Source organism: Pipistrellus kuhlii, unplaced genomic scaffold, assembly GCF_014108245.1.
Source record: "Pipistrellus kuhlii isolate mPipKuh1 unplaced genomic scaffold, mPipKuh1.p scaffold_m20_p_8, whole genome shotgun sequence".
NCBI lineage: Eukaryota > Metazoa > Chordata > Mammalia > Chiroptera > Vespertilionidae > Pipistrellus > Pipistrellus kuhlii.
The window spans coordinates 50339528-50365013 of record NW_023425584.1 but is presented as its reverse complement, the minus strand read 5'-3'; the positions used below and the strand labels follow the sequence as shown (position 1 = coordinate 50365013).

The following is a 25486-nucleotide window of genomic DNA, read 5'->3' as shown; positions in this document are numbered from 1 at the left end:
TTTCTCTGTCCTCTAAATTTATAGTATTTAATAGCCCTATGCCACTCATTTTGCATTTAACACATATTGCCTCATAACCTCTTTTGTTGCGGTGGGTATCTTTATTGCCATTAGTTTTTCACTTAAATTTGTGCGTATTTTTAAAATCTTAACTGCCATCTTATTTCCATAATGGAGTGCTCCGCATATAGGTGGATGTAAATATTTTCAGGATGACTGAAATAGCATTGTTAAGAATTTGAACCTGTCCCAGAAAGTGTTAAATATTTGCTTCAATAACAGGGAAACAGGTCCTATTTATTTGAGCAGCAGTAGCTACATCAAAATAATGTTATCTTCAGTAAGTCAGTGGATTACAGTGTTTCTAAACTATAATCATCCAAGCCTCAATGGTAAGTGGTTCAGAATCTGCCACTTTTTACCATTTATGATTTTTAAAAAAATATATATTTTATTGATTTTTGTACAGAGAGGAAGGGAGAGAGATAGAGAGTTAGAAACATCGATGAGAGAGTCATCGATCAGCTGCCTCTTGCACACCCCCTACTGGGGATATGCCCGCAACCAAGGTACATGCCCTTGACCGGAATCGAACCTGGGACCCTTCAGTCCCCAAGCCGACGCTCTATCCATTGAGCCAAACCGGTTTCGGCTTACCATTTATGATTAGTGATTGACTCCCTAAGTTATTTAGCCTTGATTGTTTCTTTATCGGGAATCTGACATCTAGATGATGGGCACCTATGCAATTTATAAGGTATATCCAGTGGCAATGAAATGAAAAACTCTTGATTTTGTCATTAGAATAGAGCCAAGGTAGTCCTTATATTTTTCTAAGTACTAGAGTGTAATTATTGGTGACTTTTAGAGCCATAACTTGACTGATTCTATGTTTAGTGGTGGGGCACCACTTAATTCTTTCTGTTTCTTGCATATTAAGAACTTATATATTTTGAAGATAATAAATTCTTGTGTGTTTATTTAGACTATTCAATTACAAATAAACCTAGTAGAATCCTTTCCTAATTGGGGGATGAGGATGATAAACATGTTTACAGACTTTAATGTTATGATTACAGTATTGGTAATATCGAGCAGAATTCTATTTTTTAACAAATATTTTTTAAGGTTGACTTTACATGTTTCTATATGGGTTTGTTTCTTTTGACTTATCTCTACTTTTATTTTTAACTACCTTTACTACTTTTTTCTTTCTTTTGAGTTATTCTAGCTTCTAATTTTCTTCAAAACAAAGAAAATCTCTAGATTTTAAAACCACTATGCATAGCATAAGTAGTAATTTTATTATAAAGAAGTTACACATGCTCATGAATAATTGCTGATTGTTAAGAATCAGTTTTTTTTTCATAATACGGCAGAAATTTGATATAGTTGGAGTGTTTATAATTCTACTGTTGTGTGCTTGTGTGTGTATATCAGTGGATATGTGTTACATTTATACATGGAAGTTATTACCAAGCTCAGCATCTTGCTTTTTGGAACAATACAGTTTAAGTAAAGCAGCCTGAGGGCATTAACTGGAAATGGGTAAAATGCTGGTTTGCTCCTTTGATTTAAGCTCTTCATTTTCATGCTCTAGGTTCAGCTGACACTCTATACTTACCTGTCCACCGAATTCATCGGTACTGTCAACATATACAATGCCATCCGGAGAGTTGGAACAGTGCTCCTCATCATGCATACACTGAAGTACTATTACTGGGCAGTGAATCCTCAGGATCGAAGTGGCATCATCCCAAAAGGATTAGGTATAGCAGCTCTGTCAGTGTATTATGCTGTATACTAGTACATGACAAATCAGGATTTTCTTTTCTTTTTTAACCAGTAATGTTCCAGTACTCTGGAAATTTTTCTAAATTTCATCATGGTAAAATTTCTTTTAGTCTGTTGATTATATTGATAGTTTGTCCTAAATTGTAGTTACCACAGGTTAATAACTTCTATTTTTAGAAAAAAATGCTACTTTTGTTGGTATTGTCTGGGGAGCAGCTATGACTAGAATGATAGTTTTAATTCACTGAAATGAGAAGAAAGTCTATATTAGCAACTGGTATTGATGCTGGTGCCAGTTGTCACAATGAGATAATTGAAAACAGTATTTTTTTTTTTGGGGGGGGGAGATGGAGATTTCTTGCAGAAGTAGGGAATATCTGCTTCAAATAAATAGTGTAATAAATTCACAACATTTCAGTAATTATTTTTCTGCATAAGCAAGAGACTTAATTACTGGAAGAATAAGAACTCATCATGTCAGGAGTTCATGGAAGGATTCAAAATAAAAATTTTGACAATTGGTGGCTCTTTTGTTTTTAAGTATTGCAAAACCTCCTTTAAACCGGCTTACATCATAATAGGGAGTTAATAATAACATATAAACAGGCATTTCAGTAAAACTTGACAGTGGGGTTCAGAGTATGGCCCTGGGACCCAGTTCTCTGTTGGCACTTTTCATGTATTCTCTCCTTTGGTAGTACCAAGTAGCCACTTCACCTTCACATCCTCAGAACTTCAAGTCCAGCAAAAGAGCATCCACCTGCATTGAGCATTGCCAGCAAAAGTCGCTTTCATTGTCTTTGTTTCTCATTGGCTCTGATTGCATTGTGTGCCCATCTGTGTAGCAGTTATTCATCAGATTGCTCCAGACATTGAGGCCCTTCCTGCCTCTGAAACACATTATCTCAGAGTGAGGACAGGGTCAGTCCCTTGATAAAACTTGTGTTCTGTTGCTTGAAATTGGGAAATGGATGCTGGGGAGTCAGACAACATACATTCTGATTGTATTCAAAGGCTTTGGCTGTTCAGTGATTTACAAAGATGAGGCTTCAGATTTGTATAGTACTTTAAAAATGTCTGTTTTTGAAAAATTTGATTTTATATGGAGGGAGGGAAGTAGTGGGAGGGATAGTGGAGGGGAGAGAGAGAGAGAGAGAGAGAGAGAGAGAGAGAGAGAGAGAGAGAGAGAGAGAGAGAGAGAGAGACACAGAGAGAGACAGAGAGAGAGAGTGTGTGTGTGTGAGAGATATATTCAGTAGCCACTGGGGAGGGAACCCACAATGTAGGCATGTGCCCTGATCAAGAATTGAACCCGAGGCCTTCTGGTGCGTGGGACAGCATTCCAACCAACTTAGCCACACTGGCCAGGGCTACAGTGCTTTTTTTTATTATTATTATTTAAATAAACCCCTTTCAAAATAAGCTTAATTACTCTCAGATAGTATTCTGCCTATAATTTATAAAGCTGTAAGGACATACAGAAGTAACATGATCTCTTTGAGCTGGCAAGGTTGTGGTAGATCTAGAACTAAGCCATAATTTCCTGCTGACTCTTTCGTAATGCTGTAGATGTATCTTACACTGTCCTGGGCATTAGTATAACGTTCTGGCCTTGATTTTATAACTGATCAGTGACCTTGGGAACGTCTTAGACTGCAAGTGAGAGAGCTGGACAAACTTTATGATTCTATTGTAACTCTGTAACCTATTCTTTGGGAATTGTCATGTGGAACAAATTTTAAATAATTATCTTCCTCTTTTAATTGACCTGTTCAAGGTCATGGTGGTCCTATGCTTTGGTGGTCTAGGAACTAGTTGTAAGTAATGATTAGTTGGAAAAAAATTGCAGAAAACAGGTACTCACTTAGGATCTCAGAACAATGGGTATTTGGTTTCAAAAGCTTTCTGGGAATTATATGTTTGAGACATGAAAATTGACTTTAATGTGAGCCATGTGTGACCAAGGACTTGCTCAAGAAGAGGAGATGTCAGAGGTGGCCAACATAATGTTTAACTTCTTGAATGATACTGAGTTATACTCCTTGAGATTTTTGTATTAGTTTACAACAGTGCTAACAGTAGAGAAAAAGTTTTTTCCATACTAAATTCACATAAAAGTTTGGGTTTTACCTTTTTTTTGGTGTGTATGTTAAACTTATGTTGTAATAGTATCATTCTGAGTCTTTTAAAACAAAATATAAATGCACATTATTATTGAATACAAGTTTTATTACCTCATTTTTATGTTTTGAAATTCTTTTGACATTATTTAAAAACAAACTTCATGCTAGTTTCAGTGTAACCCAATTTGTTCATTTGGAGTATTATATATACAGTTGCATATGAGATTGAATGCTTGTCTTTCTTTTAGGAGACTGACCTTTATTTATTTATTTTTTTTATAATAAGTGGAAACATTATTGGAAATGTGAATTTTAGCTTTGAGGTATTTGAAACACTAAATGTGTGTGTATTCTTTCTTTCTTTCTTTCTTTTTTTTTTTTAAAGATGGACCACGACCTAATTCAAAAGAAATACTTTCTCTAAGAGCATTCTTATTGATGTTCATTAAGCAGTTAGTGATGAGGGTGAGTTCACTTTCTTATCCTATAGCATTATAGCTTGTCTGTATTTTAACATAATTTAGATAAAATACACTCTTGGTTTATTTGCTTTGTTATTAGGGTTACACATTGGAAAATATTTTGAAAAAATATTTGTTTCTATGTTTGTTTTTTGTTCATCTTTCTTGGGGATATAGGGATATACATTATTGCAGAATCTGAAATAGATAATTGTAATATATGGTATATGAATTTTTGTAGGAGTTCAAGTGTATTCATTCATTTAGCAAATATTTACTGTTTCTAGTCTCTCTCTGGTACTGCTTACTGCAGCAATCAACAAAGCTACACAAGGAGGTTTTATTTTTAGGGAGTTCCTTATAACTGACATTCAGATTTTCAGAAATAACTTTCCCATATAAATATGCCAGGGAGGTGTGTCAGCCTTTAGAAATGGTTATATTTTCACCAATTTTATTTTATAGTGATATTTAGTAGTATTTTTAAGGAAGGTGTTTTGGTTTTATAAGACAGCAATATATAAATGTATTTGTTGCTAATTTTTTATTCAATATTTTCCTATCTCATTTTATTTCTTGTTCTTTACAATTTAATGCTTTATTAGCTGTCACATAATATCGTGGTAAAATGATTTAACTTTTAGTATATATTGCAGAATCAGATACATTATTTATTAAAAAATTTATCCCTTAAATTGACTTTTTTTTTCTTTCCTAGTGAGTTTTTGCTTGTTACCTAATTTTCTTATTTAGATTGAGGTTAGTTTTATGATTTATAATTGATAGACTAGGTTAAAATTTTTCATACTGTATTCATTTAAAAGTCCAATGTTTTTACCAGTGAAATTACTATTCCATTTTTAGTGCCTAAAATTTTAACTTGGTAATTTTAGAAACTGTTTCTTTCACTCTCCAAATTTAATAGAAAAAAAAATAGCAAAGTTATCTTCTGTATTTAGAGGACTGATGGGTATGGATAATACACTTTTATTTATCATTAATAAGTATTTCTAGCTTACTTGAGGATTTTCATATAGGTTATCATATTATATAAGGTGTGGAAAGCAAATACTGATGTCAGACCTCTTCTGACCTACAGTCTTGAATATTGCACGTCTTTAGTGCATCTGTCAGTTTATATTTTAAATTTAGATTCTATATTACATTATCTTTTTATATCTATAGCAGCTATGTTGACAAATTATGTAAAATTTCCATAAAAATTTTTATATGCAAATTTAAGATACTAATAATTATGTTTCTAAAGGATTCTGGAGTAAAGGAAGATGAACTACAGGCCATCCTTAATTACTTACTCACTATGCATGAGGTAACATTTGAATTTTATATTTTGGGATTTTTATTTTTTGAAGCTGTACTACAGGCTTTTTTTTAAGTAAAAAAGTTAAATCTTTAATTAGTGATATACTTATAATCGGGAATAAATGTATCTTGGAACTAAATGTTAGCAACCTTCATACAAACAGCCTTTATTACCTCAAGAGAGCTCAGAAATATTATGAAAGACTTTAAAAGTGTTAAAGTTAGAGCCCAACCAGTGTGGCTCAGTGGTTGAACATTGATCCGTGCCCCAGGAGGTCACCAGATCGATTCACATGCCCAGGTTGTGGGCTCAATTCTCAGAAGGGGAATGCAGAAGGCAGTTTATCAATGTTGATGTGAAATGACTAAAAGTGATTGGATTTTTAAATTCATAGCACAGTCTTCCTATTGATTTTGCATGTTCAAATACTGTTAAGTTAAACAACTCATTTGTAATGGTGTTTAAAATTATGTGATTGTAAAGGAGGTTGATATATCTTTTTTTCCATTACTATTTAAAAAAAATATGTATTTTATTGATTTTTTACAGAGAGATAGAGGGAGGGATAGAGAGTTAGAAGCATCGATGAGAGAGTCATCGATCAGCTGCCTCTTGCACACCCTTATTGGGGATGTGTCCGCAACCAATGTACATGCCCTTGACCGGAATCGAACCCGGGACCCTTCAGTCCGCAGGCCGACGCTCTACCCACTGAGTCAAACTGGTTTCGGCTTCCATTACTATTTTTGGGTCATCCTCACCCGAGGACATTTTTTCCATTGATTTTTTATTTTATTTTTTAAGATGGAAGGAAGTGGGGGAGGGAAGTGGATAAGAGGGGGGGGAGGAGAGAGAGAGAGAGAGAGAGAGAGAGAGAGAGAGAGAGAGAGAGAGAGAGAGAGAGAAGGAGAGAGAGAGAAACCTGTGTGAGAGAGATACATTGATTGGTTACCTTCTGCACTTGCCCTTATTGGGGCCAAACATTGAACCTGCAACCCAGATACTGGCCCTTCACTAGGAATCAAACCTGTGACCCTTTGGTGAATGAGCTGATGCTCTAACCATTGAGCTCTCAGGGATCGGTTGCAGAGCAGAGGGAGGCTCTTCTACAGGGCAGGGCCTCACCATTGATCCCCGCCCACACGGAGGCCCTGTCCACTGGGCCTGGGCTTTGTGATCAGTGGCAGAGTAGAGGGAGGCCTTTTCTCACAGGGCTGGGTCTCTTCCATTAATCCCCGCCCAGAGGGAGGTTCTGCCCACCCTTCTGGGGCTCTGAGATCAGTGGCAGAGAAGAGGGAGGCCCTTCCTCCAGGCAGGGACTCACCATTGACCCCCGCCCACACGGAGGCCCTGCTCACCCTGCCAGGGCTCTGTGACCAGTGCTGCGCAGACGGAGGCCCTGCCTACCCGGCTGGGCTCTGTGATGGCCCACCCAGCCTTGGCGCCTTGCCTTGGCCCTGGCAGCCACGGCTTTGTCCGGAAGGACATCTGGAAGGTCGTTCTGAAGATGTTCAGTCTGATTAGCATATTGCCCTTTTATTAGTATAGATTAAGAAATTATTTGAGTATTTGTTTTTTTTTTTACTTTTAGTTATATAGATGAATATGTATTTACATGTAAAGAACCAGTTTTTTAAAAACAAGTATATATTGGATGTATGTCTACCTATTGTTTTTTAAATTGAAATTTCTATTGTTTTAGAAGTATTCATTGTTCAAATAAGTTTTTTCTTTATTAAAATTTTTTTTCTAAAATTATTTCAGGATGACAATCTAATGGATGTCCTACAGCTGCTTGTTGCTTTAATGTCAGAACATCCTAACTCTATGATACCTGCTTTTGATCAAAGGAATGGGTTACGGTAAGAGTTTTAATATATCAAGATTTTTAATATTTATTATCAGAGATTAGTTGGGAGAGGATAGTCTTAGATATGAAAAGTATTACTGGATTTTATATTTTAAAATGAGTTAAGATATAGGAACTTTTTATTTTCTGTATTGCTTTTTGAAGAAATCTTTAATTGTATATGCTTTGTTACTATTTAAATTAAAAAAATATTTTTATTGATTTCAGAGAGGAAGAGAAAGGGACAGAGAGATAGAAACATCAACAATGAGAAAGAATAATTGATAAGCTGCTTCCTGCACCCCCATATTGGGGATCTAGCCCACAACCTGGGCATGTGCCCTGACTGGGAATTGAACTGTAGGTTGATGCTCAACTACTGAGCCACACCAGCCAGGCCTAATTTTTGAGGAGAGATTAAGCAAATCACTCTATTATTTTGTATAATTAGTGTTGTTATATAGCTACTAGAGGCCTGGTGTATGAAATTTGTGCACTTGGAGGGGCGGGGTTCCCTCAGGCTAGCCTGTGCCCTTTCACAGTGCAGGAACCCTTGGGGGTGTCCGACTGCTAAGCTGTCAGTTGAACATCCTTAGCGCTGCTATGGAGGCAGGAGAGGATCCTGTCATCACCGCTGTGCTTGTCAGCCGTGAGCCCGGCTTCTGGCTGAACAGTGCTCCCTCTCTGGGAGCACACTGACCACCAGGAGGCAGCTCCTCCATTGAGCATCTGCCCCCTGGTGGTCAGTCCATGTCATAGCGACCAGTTGTTCTGCCACCAGCTGAAACCAGCTCTCCAACATCCCCCGAGGGGTCCTGGATTGTGAGAGGGTGCAGGCCAGGCTGAGGGACCCCACCAGTGCATGATATGGGTCAGGGAGGTGTGTGGGAGGTTGGCCAGTCAAGAAGGGACTTTGGAAGGGCTCCAGGATGTGTCCATCCCGTCTCTCTCAGTCCCGATTGGCTGGACCCCAGCAGCAAGCTAACCTACCAGTCAGACTGTCTGCCCCCTGGTGATCAGTGCACCTCATAGCAACTGGTCTATTGTCTTCCCCCTGGTGGTCAGTGCATGCCATAGTGAGCAGTTTAATGGCCTTAGCATATCATTAGCAACACTTTGATTGATTGACTGGATGGCTGAATGACCGGACACTTTAACATATTAGGTTTTTATTATATAGGATTGTAAGATCAAATTCTTTAGTAGCATTATCTTCAGGTTTTAGGACAGTAGTTTTCAACTGTGGTCTAACAGAAGATCTTTGTCATCCTATATAATAGAGGTAATATGCAAGTTGATTATCACTCTAACACACGTAAGCTGGCTGCACCCATTTGGTCAAAGATGGCTGCCTCCATGTGGAAACAAGATGGCCAGGAGGGGAGGGCAGTTGTGGGTGATCAGGCCTGTAGGGGAGGGCAGTTGGAGGGACCAGGCCAGTAGGGGAAAGCATTTAGGGGTGACCAGGCAGGCAGGGGAGGGTACTTTGGCATGACTGGGCTTGCAGGGGAGGACAGTTAGGGGCAATCAGGCTTTCAGGGGAGCAGTTAGGCATTGATCACGTTGGCAGGGAAGTGGTTAGGGGGTGATTAGGCTGGCAGGCTGAAGTGGTTAGGGGCAATCAGGAAGGCAGGCAGGCAGGCAAGCTGTTGGGAGCCAGCAGTCCTGGATTGTGAGAGGGAGGTCTGACTGTTTAGGCCCGATCCAAAATAAGCAGTTGGACTTCCCTCAAGGGGTCCCAGATTGGAGAGTGTGCAGACTGAGCTGAGTGACATCCCCCTACCCCCCGCCATGCACAAATTTTGTGCACTGGGCCTCTAGTCTACTTATAGTAACACTATCTTCACCCTCAATCCTCATTTTTCTTAGTCTACTTGGGCTGCCATAACAAAATATTATAGACCAGGTGACTTAAACAACAGAAATTTTTTTTCTCACAGTTCTAGAGTCCGGAAGTCCAAGGTAAAGGAGGTAGTAGGGTTGATATCTAGTGAGGGCTCTGCCTTTGGGTTGCAGATTGTCACCTTCTCACTTATATGTTCATGTAACCTTTTCTTTTTGTGTCCGTGTATGGAATCAGGGACCCACTCATGGGATTTCATTTAGTCTTAATTGACCCATCTCCAAATACAACACTGGGTCTTAAGGACTTTAACATCAATAAGGGGTGGGCACACACTCAGTGCATAACAGTCATCAGCAAAACAATACTTTTGTTTCATGAGAAGGTTTTGGGCCACAGAAGTTTAACAACTATTTTGCTGGATGATCAGTTGCAGTAACTAATTTAATGATCTAGTTTTAATAAGTTTCACCCATCAATTGTCTATTACAAATCCTTTATTTGGGTACCTTTTCCTGATGACATATGATTTGTCATTTTCATATGCTTATTTGTCATCTGTATATCTTTTTTGGTGAAGTATCTATTAAGTTATTTGGCCTATTTTTAAATCAGCTCGTTTGTTTTCTTACTGTTGAGTTTTAAGAGTTCTTTGTATATTTAGAATAAGTCCTTTATCAGATGTGTCTTTTGCAAATATTTTTTTCTTGGTCTTATAATTTTCTTGATGTTGTTTCTGGCAGTAGTTTTTAATTTTAATTAAGTCCACTTTATTTCTTGTTGGATCATTCTTTGGTGTTGTATCTAAAAAAGTATCACAATTCCCAAGATCATATCAGTTTTCTCCTGTGTTGTCTTCTAGGAATTTTATAAATTTTGCATTTTACATTTAGGTCCATTTTGAGTTAATTTTATGAAGGGTACAGTCTGTGTCTGGTTTCATTTATTTGCACATGGCTATCCAGTTTTTTCATCATTTGTTGAAGAGTATCTTTGTTTTTTGTTGCATTGCCTTTGCTGCTCTCTTGTCAAAATTGGCTGACTATATTTATGTGGGTTTCTTTCTTGGCTTTCTATTTTGTTGCTTGATCTATTTGTATATTTTTGTGTGTGTGTGGGCAGGGTCAATGCGAGACTGTCCTGATTACTGTAGTTTTATAGTAAGTCTTGAAGTCAGGTAGCATTGGTCTTCTAATTTTCTTCTAGGCTTTCTATTCTGTTCCTAGATCTATTTCTGCATTTTTTTGGGGGAGAGGGGCAATACTACATAGTTGTGATTGCTGAATTTTATAGTAAGTCTTGAAGTCAGGTAGCATTGGTCTTATAATTTTCTTCTATTTTAAGTCTGTTGGTTACTCTGGGCTTTTGCTGCCCATATAAAATTCAGAATCGTTTGTCTATATCCATGAAATAACTTACTATGATTTTGATTGGAACTACATTGAATCCATAGATCAATTTGGAAGAACTGAGCTCTTGAGAATATTGAGTGTTCTTATCCATGATTTTCTTTATAGTCTATGATCAGTAATTTTTCTTATCTGTTCATGTGATGGATTACATTAATTAATTTTCAAATGTTGAACTAGCTTTGCATATCTGGGCAAAATCTCACTTGGTCGTGATATAAATTCTTTTAATACTTTTTTTGAGACTTAAAAAAAAAAAATCTTGGTTGTCATTTTCCTGGAATGTCTTTTTCTGGTATGGGTGCCTCGGAGACAGGGTTAGGAAGTTTTCTGTGAAGATTATTGTAGAGAATTGGTTCAGTAGAATTCACCAATGAATCCATCTGGCTTCGTTCTTTCCATTTTGGACTATTATAATTATTATTTTTAATGTCTTTAGTAGAATATAAGCCTATTCAGATCATCAAATTTTTTTCCTTCTGTGGGTTTTGGCAGATTGTGTCTTTCAGGGAATTGATCTCTTTCATCTAGGTTATAGAATCTGTGGGCATAGAGTTGTTCATAATATTTTTATTACCCTTTATATGCCCATTAGATCTGTAGTGTTATCTCCTCTTTCATTTCTGGTATTAGTAAATTGGGTCCTCTCTTTATTTTCCTTAGGTGAGCTAAAAGCTTATTGATTTTCTTTAAAGAACCAGCTTTTGGTTTTGTTGATTATCTCTATTGTTTTATACTATTTTCAATTTTGTAGATTTGTATTTCACTGCTAATTATTTACTTCTACTTACTTTGGATTCAATTTTAATAACTTTTTCTCGTTTCCAAGGGTGAATTACTGATTTTCGTTCATTTTTCTTTTTTAGTATATACTTGCATAGCAGTTATATCCAATTGAGTGATGGTATTGTTGAATTCATCTATGTCCTTACTGATTTTCTGCCTGCTGTCCATTTCTGATAAAGGGATATTGAAGTCTCTAACTATGATAGTGAATTCATCTATATTTCTCTTCATATACATTTACACTTTATTGTTAGGCACACACATGCTAAGGACTATTGTTTCTTCTTTAGAGGATTGCCATGTTTATCATTATGTAATCCCTGATAACTTTCCTTACTATGAAGTCTGCTCTGTCTGAAAACAATATAGTTACTTTTGCTTTCTTTTGACTAGTGTTAGCATGATATATTTTTCCTCCATTCACTTACTTTTAATGTATGTGTGCCTTTATATTTAAAGTGTGTTTTAAAAAAAATCCTCACCCAAGGATATTTTTTCCAATGATTTCTAGAGAGCAGAAGGGAGGGAGGAGGGGTAAAAGGAGAAAGAGAGAGAGAGAAAGAAAGGCAGAGTAAGAAAGAATCAGAAACACAGATGTGTGAGAGAGACATCAATTGGTTGCTTTTTGCACACACCTCTACCAGGACTGGGGAACCTGCTCCTGAGGTACATGACCTTGACCGGGAATTGAATCCTCGACCCCTTAGTTCGCAGGTGGACACTTTAACCTCTAAGCCAAACTGGTTAGGGCTAAAGTCATTTTTTAAAAAGACAATCTACATATATAAAAGCCTAAGCTACCATTACGACTGAATGACCAGAATGACCAGTTGATCGGTCACTGTGACATGCACTGACCACCAAGGTGCAGATGCGCAATGCAGGAGCTGCTCCCTGGTGGTCAGTTGCATTCCCACAGTGGAAGCGCCACTCAGTCAGAAGTTGGGCTCATGGCTAGCCAGCACAGCTGTGACAGCAGGAGCCTCTCCTACCTCCGTGGCAGTTCTACCGGGTGGTAGCAGTGGCGGTGGCAGCAGAGGCGGTGGCAGCAGAGCTGTGCCTGTCCCAACTGGGGCTCCTCCCTGACTGCCTGCGGCTTTGGCACTGTTACATCCTTTGGGGGGATGTCGGACTGCAGTGTGATCATCCTCTGAATGATCCTGGATTGCGAGAGGGTGCAGGCCAGGCTGAGGGACCCCACCCATGCACAAATCTGTGCACCAGGCCTCTAGTAAAGTGATAGTGTTTTAAAATGTTACAAATGTATATGAAATTCACCTGTATCTTGAAGTTAGATTTATAATACTGAGTATGAAAAAATTTACACATATATACGTATATATTTTAAATCTCTTGAATATTATCCTCAGAGTAATTTTTTTCTTAATTTTGATTCATTCAGCGTAATCTATAAACTTTTGGCATCAACAAGTGAAGGAATCAGAGTGCAAGCTCTCAAGGCAATAGGCTATTTTTTAAAACATCTGGCCCCAAAGTGAGTATGTATGAAATCTAAAATGAACTGTAGAATATTACTGATTTACTTTATAAAAAGTCTCTCTTGTTTAATTTTAATGACTAACTACTATTTAAATTTAATCTTGTTTCTACACATTAAAAATAAAGGAAGAGTAGCAGTATATTGCCTGTCTTCTATGACATTTATTTGAATTTATTTATTTTTTTCATTATGGGAACACATGTATAAATTGAATTCTAGATATATTGGAGATTCATTTCAGTTGACTTGATCATTTGCTTTATCTGTACTACAAAACTGCCATATTAACCTGGTGTTTCTCACATAATGTATTTTGCTTATGTATAATTAAAAATGAATACTTTCTTATTTTTAGTAGAATGTGGGCATTTTTGTCTTGTAGTTCCTTGTTTCAGGATTGGTTTATTATGAAAATTAACAATTTGGTGGTAGAAAAGTTGTTAAACTGTGGCTTTTATGTTGAATCCCTGGCTGCCTTTAAATAGTTTTAGTTTAACATAGTCACAATTTATTTGCTTATTATCTATAGCAATTTTCATGTTACAACAGCAGTGTTGAATTGTTGCTATAGAAATTATATTAGTATGGTTCACAAAGTCTAAAATATTTGTTATTCAGTCATTTGCAGAAAAAATTGGACAAACTCAGATATAAAATTAAAATTTATAATTCTTCAGTTTATGAAGAATTTCTTGAAAGTTTAGTTTTGGTGTATTTATTTTCATGCTATTAATTTTCTTAATTTCTTACATTTCTTTTGCCTTGTTCTCCACAGGGTTTTTCAACTTAACCTACTTACTGGGCTTTAGATTATCATCCATAGTAGAGTTTAGCTCAATACTGAGAGAGAATAGCAACTATAATAGTTAATAAATAATTTCCCTGAAGATTCTGGTGTAGATTTTGGCTATGTTGTGCCAGAGTTAGTCTTGCAATTTTTAAAACTTTAGCTGTGTTTATACTGTAGTTTGTATTTTTCTCTTTAAAGATTTTATGGCCTTACAGGTTCGAGGGTGAAGAAAATTGGGAGAGTTGGAATTGTTGGTAATGTGACACATTTTTGTGTCTCCTTCAACATACATACTAAATAGTGGGCAGTAAGACTGTACAGTTGATTATTTCTTTCTGTGTCATCACAGAAGAAAAGCTGAAGTCATGCTTGGACATGGATTGTTTTCATTACTAGCTGAAAGACTCATGCTTCATACAAATTTAATCACAATGACCACGTATAATGTCCTATTTGAGGTAGGAATGTAGTTCGAATTTAATTTTACTAATTTCTTACAATAAAAATGCTTGTATAATGACTTGGTAGTGTATAAGTGAAATAAGATCATTTAGGTTTGATGTACAAATTTGAAATTAGTTATATAAATGAGATGTGGCTGCATCTTAATAAATATGCTATTGTGTGAATAAGCATGTGATCTTTTAAAAAAAAATTTCTTCCATTGTGTTGAGTGTTTGGTGTCTCATTTTATGATTAAGTAAAAATAGAGTTATAATGTTGAAATCATTTAATATAATGCAGAAGGTATTTATCTTGACAACATTAGACTGCTTAATTAACATTGTTAAGTGTTGTACTTAAAGTTCATTAATGGCGATGGTAATACAGTGATTATGGTAATACAGTCTGTTGTTTTATTTCTGTAGATTCTTATAGAACAGATTTGTACGCAAGTGATACGTAAACAGCATCCAGATCCTGATTCTTCAGTAAAGATACAAAATCCTCGTATGTATTTAATACACTTTTTTAAAAATTTGTTTTTGATTTTGTAAGTTTAAGCTGTTCAACCTAATGATGGTTGGTGGCATATCTATCTAATGTGAAATGTTTACAACAATAAGGTTAGTTAATATATCCAGCATTTCATAGTTATAATTTTGTGTGCGTATGTGTGGTACAAACATTTAAGATCTCTTTGCAACTTTCATATATTCTGTACAGTGTTGTTAACTGTTGTCATTGTGCTTTATATAACATCTTCAGAGCATGGGCACCATATATCTGGATGTTTGTACTCTCTGAGTGAACATCTTCATCCATTTTTCCCAGTTCCCTTTTTTTATACTTTTAAACTATGAAAAACCTAAGGTTAATATTGTTGAAAACACATTAAAGAGTATTTCATTACAGGCAGTGATATAATATTAATTTTATTTGTGTTTGATATTGAATTTACCTTCAAATTGACCTTAGGTTATGTGGCAATGTTTATATAGAGATTTTGAAGAATTATATGCATAAGATCTTGATTTAATGTATGTTCAGATTTTTAGTCAAGTTTTGATTGCACAATTTAGTAATGTCTAGCTAAATTACATGAACCATGGAGGTAGCTTTCATCTTAAATTATTGTCAATTTAAGAATACCAAGTTTGAAATAGAAAACTGCCTACTTTATTGTTTATGAGCTTAGACTTTTTAAGTTTTTTTCTTTTGATATTTAGAATTTTTAAGTACTTGTATATTTTCACCTTGGTTTTTAAGATTATTGACATTAAAATAACTGGCTTGTGTAGTTTTGAAATATAATTACTTTTTTGTGTTAAATTGTGTTTGTGGTATTCTACAATATTTTACTTCCAGTTTTAAAAATACATGTCTCTGAAGTTTAATTTTTCTTAGTATTCAGGGAGAAAATCTTGAAAATATAATATAATGTAATATAAAATATATTTTAAGTGTTTTTGGGAAAGATGACTTGCTTAAATAAGAATTTTAGAGTATTATTATCTACAGAATATACTGTCTTAGAAAAAATATACTTGGTGTTTAAAAACAGGCTGCTTGCCTTTTAGTCTTGTTTACATGTCATGATACAATAGTTTTGTGACTTTGGGTAAATTACTTTAATTTCTGTGTGCCTTAGTTTTCTTATCTCTAAAATGGGTATAATAATAGTATATAGCTATCATTGTATAAGTATTAAATGCGTTTTTCTTCAACTTACTGTGTTTACTTATGGTTTCTTTTTTTCAAAGTTTAAGTGTAAGAAATTTAGATACCAATATCACCCCAATAAATTGCATAAGAATTAAAAATAGTTATCTTAAAAAAACAAACTTAGACCATTTTATTTAAGACCATTATATAGTAGTTTTATTTGTATTTGTTCAGAGTATTGAGTAGCTTTTAATTTTTTGGGATGACTTTTTTGGTAATAATTTTACTTTTAAAACTATGGATGAAAAATCTTGTTATCTTTTAAAATTCATGATGATAAAGAAAAGGGTAAGTGTATTCCATAAATTTTGTTGAAGAAATTGAGAATTTTCTGTTCCTGAGATTTTAGATTATAGGGTTGTTTTATTTTTTTAAGACAAACTATTAATTGGCAGAGATTTGGGAGTTGTTAGTAGTTTTACCATTATTTAATTTGTTCATAATTTAACTTGATTAATTATAACCTATTAAAATTCAACTTACAAACATTGCAATTATGATATTTAAAAACATTCTTACTTATGGATGCTTGTTAATGGACATAATATCTTTCTTTTCAACAGATTATAATTTTTTTATAACATAAAAGAGAATGTTTTTAATAAACATTTATATCAGGGAAGTGAAACAAATTCCAATATATGGATGATCTTCCAATAAGAAAATTTTATAGTGTTCTGGTTTTTTACTGATTTATGAATTGTCTTACAGAGATACTAAAAATAATTGCAACCCTCCTTCGAAATTCTCCTCAGTGCTCAGAGAGCATGGAAGTTCGCAGAGCTTTTCTTTCTGACATGATTAAACTTTTTAATAACAGCAGAGAAAATAGAAGGTAAGCATACGAGAAAGTATTTATTTGCAGTCTTCAAGTTCAGCTTGGAATAAGCTCATTTGTTCTAAGAAAAATTGCTTTGAAAAACACTGTGAAATGAATTTTCCATATGCTTTTGTCATTAAGGACATATAAGTAATATATATAGTTAAATTGAGCTTTTAGTACCACATTCTTTAATTGTTTTGAATATGTAGATAAAGGTGGGTGTTTTATTTATTTTATTCTGAACTTTTTTAGAATTATTTCAGATGATTTATTTTAAATAATTCAGTATCCTCTTTTAATTTTTAGGAGCTTGCTACAGTGTTCTGTGTGGCAAGAGTGGATGCTTTCTCTCTGCTACTTTAATCCTAAGAATTCTGATGAGCAAAAGATAACAGAAATGGTATATGCCATATTCAGAATCCTACTTTACCATGCAGTCAAATATGAGTGGGGTGGCTGGCGTGTGTGGGTAGACACCTTATCAATTACACATTCAAAGGTAAGTTTCTTTATGAAAGATTATTTTAGCATTTTAAATGTCTGTAATTTTAAGTTTTACTCCTTTAAAATCAAGGGGAAAAAGGCAGATTATCCCCTGAAAGTGAAATGAACAATAAAAACAAGGAATAGCTAAAAATAAAGTATTCACAATTTCTTCAGAAATAAAAGTTTTTTCCTTAAATGTCATTTTTATGTAAGTTTAACTAAATAAAGTGAAACCTCATCAAACAACATATTTTCCAGTAAATGTATTCTGATGTGGTACTTTGAATTTTATAGTGGCTTGAAGCTTTTGAACACAAGGTGGCGTAGTATATTCAAAGATGAGAGGTTATTGCTCTGTGTAAAGTGGTTGAGTAAACAAAAGCTCTGGCTAATGTTTGCTTTATAGCAATGTTTCAGCCAGTTGAAAATTGGTTTGGAAGAATTTTTTTTTTTTTTTTAACCTTAAGCCACTGTAAGTTAGTTATATAGAGCATTTGTTTATACTTTTTGATGAAATATTCTAGATGCAAAAAGGTCTAAGGAATACTGTACCTATTACTATTTATGAAATTGGGTTTCCCATCCCATTTGCTTTGTATACCATTGTTAGATTCCCATCTCCCCCATTAACCTGAATTTGGTGTTTTTATTATTTCTGTCTTATTTTTAACAAGATATATATAATTTTAAACAATAAAGAGTTCATTTTTCTCATGTTTATGTTTCACATAGCGATATCATATAAATGCGTTTTTCTTCAATTTACTGTGTTTACTTATGGTTTGAGATTCATTCATATTGACTTGTGTAGTAGTGTCAGTTTTCTCACTTGTATTGTATTCCATGATACAAGTTATCCTTTTTTTTAAAAAAATATATTTTATTGATTTTTCACAGAGAGGAAGAGAGAGGGATAGAGAGTTAGAAACATCGATGAGAGAGAATCATTGATCAGCTGCCTCTTGCACACCCCCTACTGGGGATGTGCCTGCAACCAAGGTACATGCCCTCAACCAGAATCGAACCCGGGACCCTTCAGTCCGCAGGCCGACGCTCTATCCACTGAGCCAAACTGGTCCCGGCACAAGTTATCCTTTTAACAGTTGAGCATTTTTTACATATTTTGTATAAAATATTTGGAAGTTTATATATTCCTAGATGTGGAATTGCTGACTTTTATGAAGTAGATGTTGAACATCCTATCTAATAAAAGAGTAATATGCAAATTGACTGTCACTCCAAAACACATAATGGCTACCCCCATGTGGTCAAAGATGGCTGCCCACATGGAGACACAAGATGGCCACCACAAAATGGCCAGCAGGGGAAGGCAGTTGTGGGGAGTAAGGGGTAACCAGGCCAGCAGAGGAGGGCAGTTGGGGGAAACTAGGCCTGCAGGGGAGGGCAATTGAGGGGGGCCAGGCTTGCAGGGGAGGGCTATTGATGGGGGGGGGGGAGATCAGATCTGCAGAGGAGGGCAGTTGTGGGCAATCAGGCAAGTAGGAACAGCAGTTAGGGGTGACTGGGCCGGCAGAGGAGGGCAGTTGGGGGATACCAGGTCAATAGGGAAGGGCAGTTGCGGGAAGCAGGCCTACAGGAGAGAGCAGTTGGGGGGAATCAGGCCTGCAGTAGAAGACAGTTAAGGGGGGACCAGGCCCGCAGTGGAGGACAGTTTGCGGGAACCCAGGCCTGCACGGGAGCACAGTTGGGGGGAAACAGTCTTGCAGGAGAGGGCAGTTAGGGGTGACCAGGCCAGTAGGGGAGGGCAGTTGGGGGCGACCAGGGCTTCAGGGGAGGATAGTTAAGGGCCACCAGACTGGCAGGGGAGGGCAGTTAGGTGTGACCAGGCAGGCAGGAGAGGGCAGTTAGAGGCAATCAGGCCTGTGAGCAGTTAGGTGTGTCAATCAGGAAGGCAGGGGAGTGGTTAGGGCGTGATCATGCTGGCTGGCAGAAGGGGTTAGGGGCTACGAGGCAGGCAGGCAGGCGAGTGGTTGGGAGACAGTAGTCCTGGATTGTGAGAGGGATGTCTGACTGCCTGTTTAGTTCCCATCCCACTGGGTGGTCAGACATCCCTTAAGGGGTTCCAGATTGGAGAGGGGGCAAGCTGGGCTGAGAGATACCTCCCTCCCCCGTGCACAAATTTTGCTGTAAGATAATTGAAATCCTTTCCCAGTGGTGTATTAGTTTACATTCTCAACAGCAATAAGTTCTCATTGCGTCATATTTTTTCATCACTTGGTATGGCTGGAGTTTTAAAAACTTGCAAAGTGGGTGAATTTTAAATGCTATACTAACATAATATTAATTTGCATTTTCTTTTTATTTTGTTGGAGTTTTTTATATACTCTTGGTCATAACCATTTACTAGCTATATTGTTCATGAATGTTTATGGCAAGTTGTGGCTTATCCATTTCTGGAGTATTATGTCATTTGTCTTGAGGAAATTTTATATTTCATATATTGTAAAATTTATTTATTTTATGGTTTATACTTTTGTATTTTATTTAATTTTATACTGTACAAAATATATTGTAAATTAAGTGGAAGGAAGAGAAATGATAAATTTGGTACATCTTTAAGTGTTTTATTTTATTAACTACTAGAGGCCTATTGCATGAGATTTGTGCACTTGGGGGGGGGGGAGGGGGCGCGGTTCCCTCAGCCTGGCCTGTGAACTCTCACAGTCCCAGAGTCCTCAGGGGATGTCTGACTGAGGGCTTAGGCCTGATTCCTACTCCTGCCTGCTGCTCCTGCCTGCAGCTCCCACTCATCTCAGCTCTGTTATACCTTTTTCGTGCCTACACTGTCAGTCCTGATCGGGAGAAGCTTGTTACGCCACAGTGGGAAGCAGGCCTAAGCTGTCAGTTGGACATCCTTAGTGCTGTGGAGAGGCTCTCAGCACTGCCGCTGTGCTCGCCAGCTGTGAGCCCAGCTCAGGGCTTCTGGCTGAGCGGCACTCCCCTGTGGGAGTACACTGACCACCAGAGGCCTGTTCCTGCATTGAACGGCTGCCCCTGTTGGTCAGTGTGCATCATTGCAACCAGTCATTCCGCCATTTGGTCGATTAACCTTTTATTATGTAGGATTATAGTTATTACTCTGGAATAATTTGACATTGAATTGGAATACATTGCCAGTTCTTATACACACACACACACACACACACACACACACACACACCACACACACACATACACATACATACACACACATATTTAGGTTTTAGTTATTTGAACATACCTAAGTTTTGTTCATTCTGTCTTTTCTTTTTCAGTGAGACGATAGTGCATTGCTATCATGAGGTGTTGCAATGTATCTTAGTTTGGAAAACATTACCCTACAAATTTATGTTTGAGAACAATTTAGTGCTAAAAAAAAAAAAAAATGTGATTTTGTAAATCACATGTAATGGCTTTGTTTTAGTCACTGTATTTTGAACTGACAAATTTAGTCAAAGGCAGGATTCAGCCAAACATAGCTTGAGAGCCAAATTTGGCCTAATCTGGTCCTGAAAATAAAGTTTTATTGAAACACAGCCACTCCCATTTATATATATACTAGAGCCCCGGTGCACAGATTTGTGCACCAACGGGTTCCTCAGCCTGTCCTGCATCCTCTTGCAATCTGTGACCCCTTGGGGTATGTCAGACTGCTGTATTTGGCCTGATCCCCACTGGCCAGCAGGAATGGGGCCAAAACTGGCAGTCCAACACCGCCTGCTGCTCCTGCCTGCCTGCCTGTCGCTCCTTCCTACAGCTCCTGCTCATCCTGGCTTTGCTGCACCTGCTGCGGGCTCCCACTGTCAGTCCTGATCAGTTCCTCAGAGGCACTCGCCAGCCTGAGTCCTGCATCTGGTTCCCCTTGGTCAGCTGAGTGCTGCTCCTATTGTGGGAGCGCACTGACCACTAGGGAGCAGCTCTTGCATTGAGTGTCTGCCCCCTGGTAGTCAGTGCACATCATAGTGACTGGTTGCTTGGTTGTTTGGTTGTGTAGGCTTTTACATATATAGATATTCTATGGCTGCCATTCATGCCACAAAGATTAACAGACACTAGGGTCCCCAAGCCTGAAATGTTGACTATTTGGCACTTTACAGAAATTGCCACCTCTTGTCTAACTGACTTTCTTTAGTGTGTGCAGATGCCCTGTTATTCTGTTTTTTGCTGCTCCAGTCTGAATTTTCTGCTAGAACTGTTTCCCTTTATAAAAATGGGTTGAATTTGAGCATCATATATACATTTAGATTGGATTTCAGATATATCCGGAATTCTGGGAAAGTGCCAGTATAAATTCATTTTTTCAGATTTTCTAAATAGTATATGTTAATTCAGTACTTTTATATACACTCTAGTTTATTCAAGTCCTTAGGAAGGATAGTTAGGGGAATATAACCTTCAGAGCAGTAATCCTTAGCATACTGCCTGAAGACCATGGGAGCCCAGGAGACCTGTTCAGGGAGTATGAGAGGCGCTCCTTTCATAACTACATATCTATTCAAGGGTGGATTTTCTAATACTTACATCAAAGTAATATACATTAGATTGAATACAAAAGTAGATATTAGAATACAATAGTTTCGTATTAAGTCATAATTTAAAAAATAGGCAAAAAATGTGAAATACTTTCTATTTTAAAAATTGTCATTTTAGAATGTTTTTATTAACAGTGTGTTTTGTTAAAGTATTTTTAAATTTATTAATTTATAATATTTTAATTTCGATGTGATAAGTAGTAATACATATACACCGTATAAATAAAAGGTTTTTGTGAGACCTCAGTGCTGTTTAAGTGTGTAAAGGATCCTAAGAGCAAAGAGCTTCAGAATGTTTAAGTCACAGGGTATTTAGGGCTAATAGCCTAGATTCTGAATTTCTTGTCTACAAAAGGTTAGACTAGGAGATTTCTCATTTGCTTTTGAATTTTTGAGCAGTTATGACTAAACATTTATACCCAGTTTCCAGTTCATTTTTGTAAATAATGATGATAACATGGGTTTTGGAGATAGCATACTTCTGGGTTTAAATTCTGATTTATTAATTTTTAGTTGTGTAAACTCAGGCAAATTTTTCAACTTTCCTTAACAATCTGCCTAATGGTAAAAGTGTATCTACATGTATATCTATATGTGTAGTTGTGGTTAAGAGCTAATGAGTGAAATCACAAAAATAGAGTTAAATGCTCAATGACTGTTTTCTTTTGTTATAGCTCTATAATTTCTGTTACTCATCCTTTTGTTCTCCTTCTTATTGCCAGCACATTAGTTCATGCCCCAATCAGTTCATATTTGATAAAAATACACCTTTTAAAACACCTAGTCACACTCAAAATTACTTGTGTAACCTATATGCTATGAAGCAGCAATTTTCATCTCATGGAAGCACACCAAAGAATATATTTTTTGTCTGATGAAAAAATAGGTATACTTTTGATTTACTATGTTGCTTGTTGTCATTTTTTTAATTTGACATTCTCAGGCAAAAGAGGTCAGTGCCCCTGACTAAATAATCAGGTATTGCATGTTTTAAAAATTCTTTTGGCACACCAGTTGAAAATTGCTGCTATGAAGTGTTACAAAGGAAGAATTGTTATAAAGGAAGAATTGTGACTACCCAACATAAGGACATGCTGTGTGGTTCTGTTATCCAACCTCCGCACCCCTACTCTAAACCTAATTACCACTTTGAATTATGTGTGTATCATGTCTTTAAAAAGCTAAACATTTATTTCTAAATAATATCGAATGTTCCCTATTATATTTCATGAAAATGACATACTGCATGGACTTCTCTGTGATTTTATTTTTAAGTTTAAAAATTTTTTTTATTAATATAGCTTTGGTTCATTTATTTTCAATGCTATTAATAACTCAGGTGCTCAAAGGCAATGGTTTTAATAGAGTTGTCATTTTTAAACTTTTTATTGCTGTGGCTCATGGTAAGACATTTATTGTGGACAGGTATGCCTGTACATATACACCATTCTCCTTTCATATACTTCAAACAGGTTTCATAAGACAATATTTATCCTTATTAAATCTTGGTGTGCAGTAATGCACTCTTACTTTTCTATTCTTTTTCATTTGAAATTGCTGCTGATACCCCAGCAAGAGATTCCATGATCTGCCAACTGAATTATTCTCAATTTGAAAACAGCATTGCTCTGGGATATATAAGTAGGAGTAGAATTGCTGGGTCGTAAGCAGTGTTCCACTCTCTAACCCTTGATATGTTAAACTTCTTATTTTTCCAAGGTTTTGTCTTTTATCTACTTTGAAGTTTTTCTTAATGATTTCTTATTCTTCATAATGACCAGATCACTTCTATTCTGGATATTTCTAATGGTTATTAGATATTATTTTTCTGTAGATTTATTAAGCTAAGAATAGCATATAATGTTACTTCCATAAATACTTTGTTCTAATCTCCTTAGAAAGGCAAATTAAGCTTTTTTTGCAAAATTATTTCTAACTATAGGCCCAGTGCATGAAAATTGTGCATGAGTAGGATCCCTAGGCCTGGCTGGCAATCGGGACCAATTGAGGCCTTCCAGTAGCTGGCCGGGGCCTTCTTTCCTTGACTGCCAGCTGCTGGCTAGGACCTTCATTCCCCAGCTGCTGGCTATTGGCTGGGGCCTCCCTTCCCCAGCCTTTGTTTCACACTGCCCCCCTGGTGGTCAGTGCACCTCATAGTGAGCAGTCGAACTCCTGAGGGGACACTTTGCATATTAGACTAGAGGCCCAGTGCACAAAATTCGTGCACGGGTGGGGGGTGTCCCTCAGCCCAGTCTGCACTCTCTCCAATCTGGGACCCCTTGAGAGATGTCTGACTGCCTGTTTAGGCCGGATCCAGTGGGCCTAAATGGGCAGTCGGACATCCCTTTTACAATCCAGGACTTCTGGCTCCCAACTGCTTGCCTGCCTGCTTTCTTGATTGCCCCTAACTGCTTCTTCTTGCCAACCTGATAACCTCCTAACCAATCTCCAGCCAACATGATTGATGCCTAACTGCTTCCCTGCCAGCCTGTTTGCCCCTAACTGCCCACTCCTGCAGGCCTGTTCACCCCAACTGCTCTCCCTTGCAGGCCTGGTCCCTCCCAACTGCCCTCCCCTGCTGGCCTGATCACCCACAACTGCCCTTACTTGCAGGCCTGGTCCCTCTCAACTGGCCTCTCCTGCTGGCCATCTTGTGGCAACCATCTTGTGTTCACATGGGGGCAGCCATCTTTGACCACATGGGGGCAGCCATCGTGTATGTTGGAGTGATGATCAATGTGCATGATACTCTTTTATTAGATAAGATAGAGGGCTAGTGCACAGTTGGGGGCCAGCTGGATTGCCCTGAAGGGTGTCTTGGATCAGGGAGGGAGTTCTCTTGTGGTGTGGGGCAGCCTGGGCAAGGGGACTGTGGTGTTTTGCAGGCTAGCCACAACCTCTAGCAACCCAAGCGGAGTCCCTGGTATCTGGGATTTATTTATCTTCTATAATTGAAACTTTGAGCCTTGAGTGGAGCCAAGCCTCCTGCTTGCTCCATGGCCGCAGCCATTTTTGTTGGGATTCGTTTATCTTCTGTAATTGAAACTTTGTAGCCTTGAGCAGAGGCCAAGGCAGGCCAGGGCTGTGGAAGCTTGGCTTCCTCCATCGCCAGGGGCAACTTAAGTCTCCTGCTCTCTCCAGCTCCGTAGCTGCTGCCATTTTGGTTTGGATTTATTTATCTTCTATAATTGAAACTTTGTAGCCTTGAGTGGAAGCCTGGGCCTGCCAGGGTGTACAGAAAGCTTGGCTTCCTCTATCGCTGGGGAAACCCAAGCCTCCTGCTCACTCTGTGGCCTCAGCCATCTAGATTGTGTTAATTAGCATACTCACTCCTAATTGGCTTGTGGGCGTGGCTTGTGGTTGTAGCAGAGTGATGTTAATTTGCATAGTATTCTTTTATTAGATTATTAGATAGGATATTTCACTGTTCCCCTTGAAAAAAAAATATTCCCTACCTCATCTTCTACTGTTTCACTTGACCAGAATCTATACTCTGGATATGTTGATTATAGTCTTTCTAAAGTGTATTATGGTTTGTTAAATCTTTATTTTCATTATTCATGGCATATACTTTGTGTTCTTTTGTACCTACCCAAATT

The 25486-nt window shown here is 37.1% G+C and overlaps 1 protein-coding gene across 6 annotated transcripts in view; it reads left to right on the top strand.

Moving 5' to 3' along the window:
- The window catches only part of LRBA (LPS responsive beige-like anchor protein), a 518726-nt gene that overhangs the window by 65880 nt on the left and 427360 nt on the right, over positions 1–25486 (top strand). For all 6 annotated transcript variants that reach the window (XM_036424850.2, XM_036424848.2, XM_036424851.2 and 3 more), the window contains 9 exons: positions 1601–1769; positions 4303–4382; positions 5646–5708; positions 7467–7564; positions 12992–13084; positions 14230–14338; positions 14750–14831; positions 16758–16881; positions 17176–17368. In XM_036424850.2, coding sequence (XP_036280743.1) covers positions 1601–1769; positions 4303–4382; positions 5646–5708; positions 7467–7564; positions 12992–13084; positions 14230–14338; positions 14750–14831; positions 16758–16881; positions 17176–17368 — 1011 coding nt within the window. The remainder of the gene's footprint in view (positions 1–1600; positions 1770–4302; positions 4383–5645; positions 5709–7466; positions 7565–12991; positions 13085–14229; positions 14339–14749; positions 14832–16757; positions 16882–17175; positions 17369–25486) is intronic.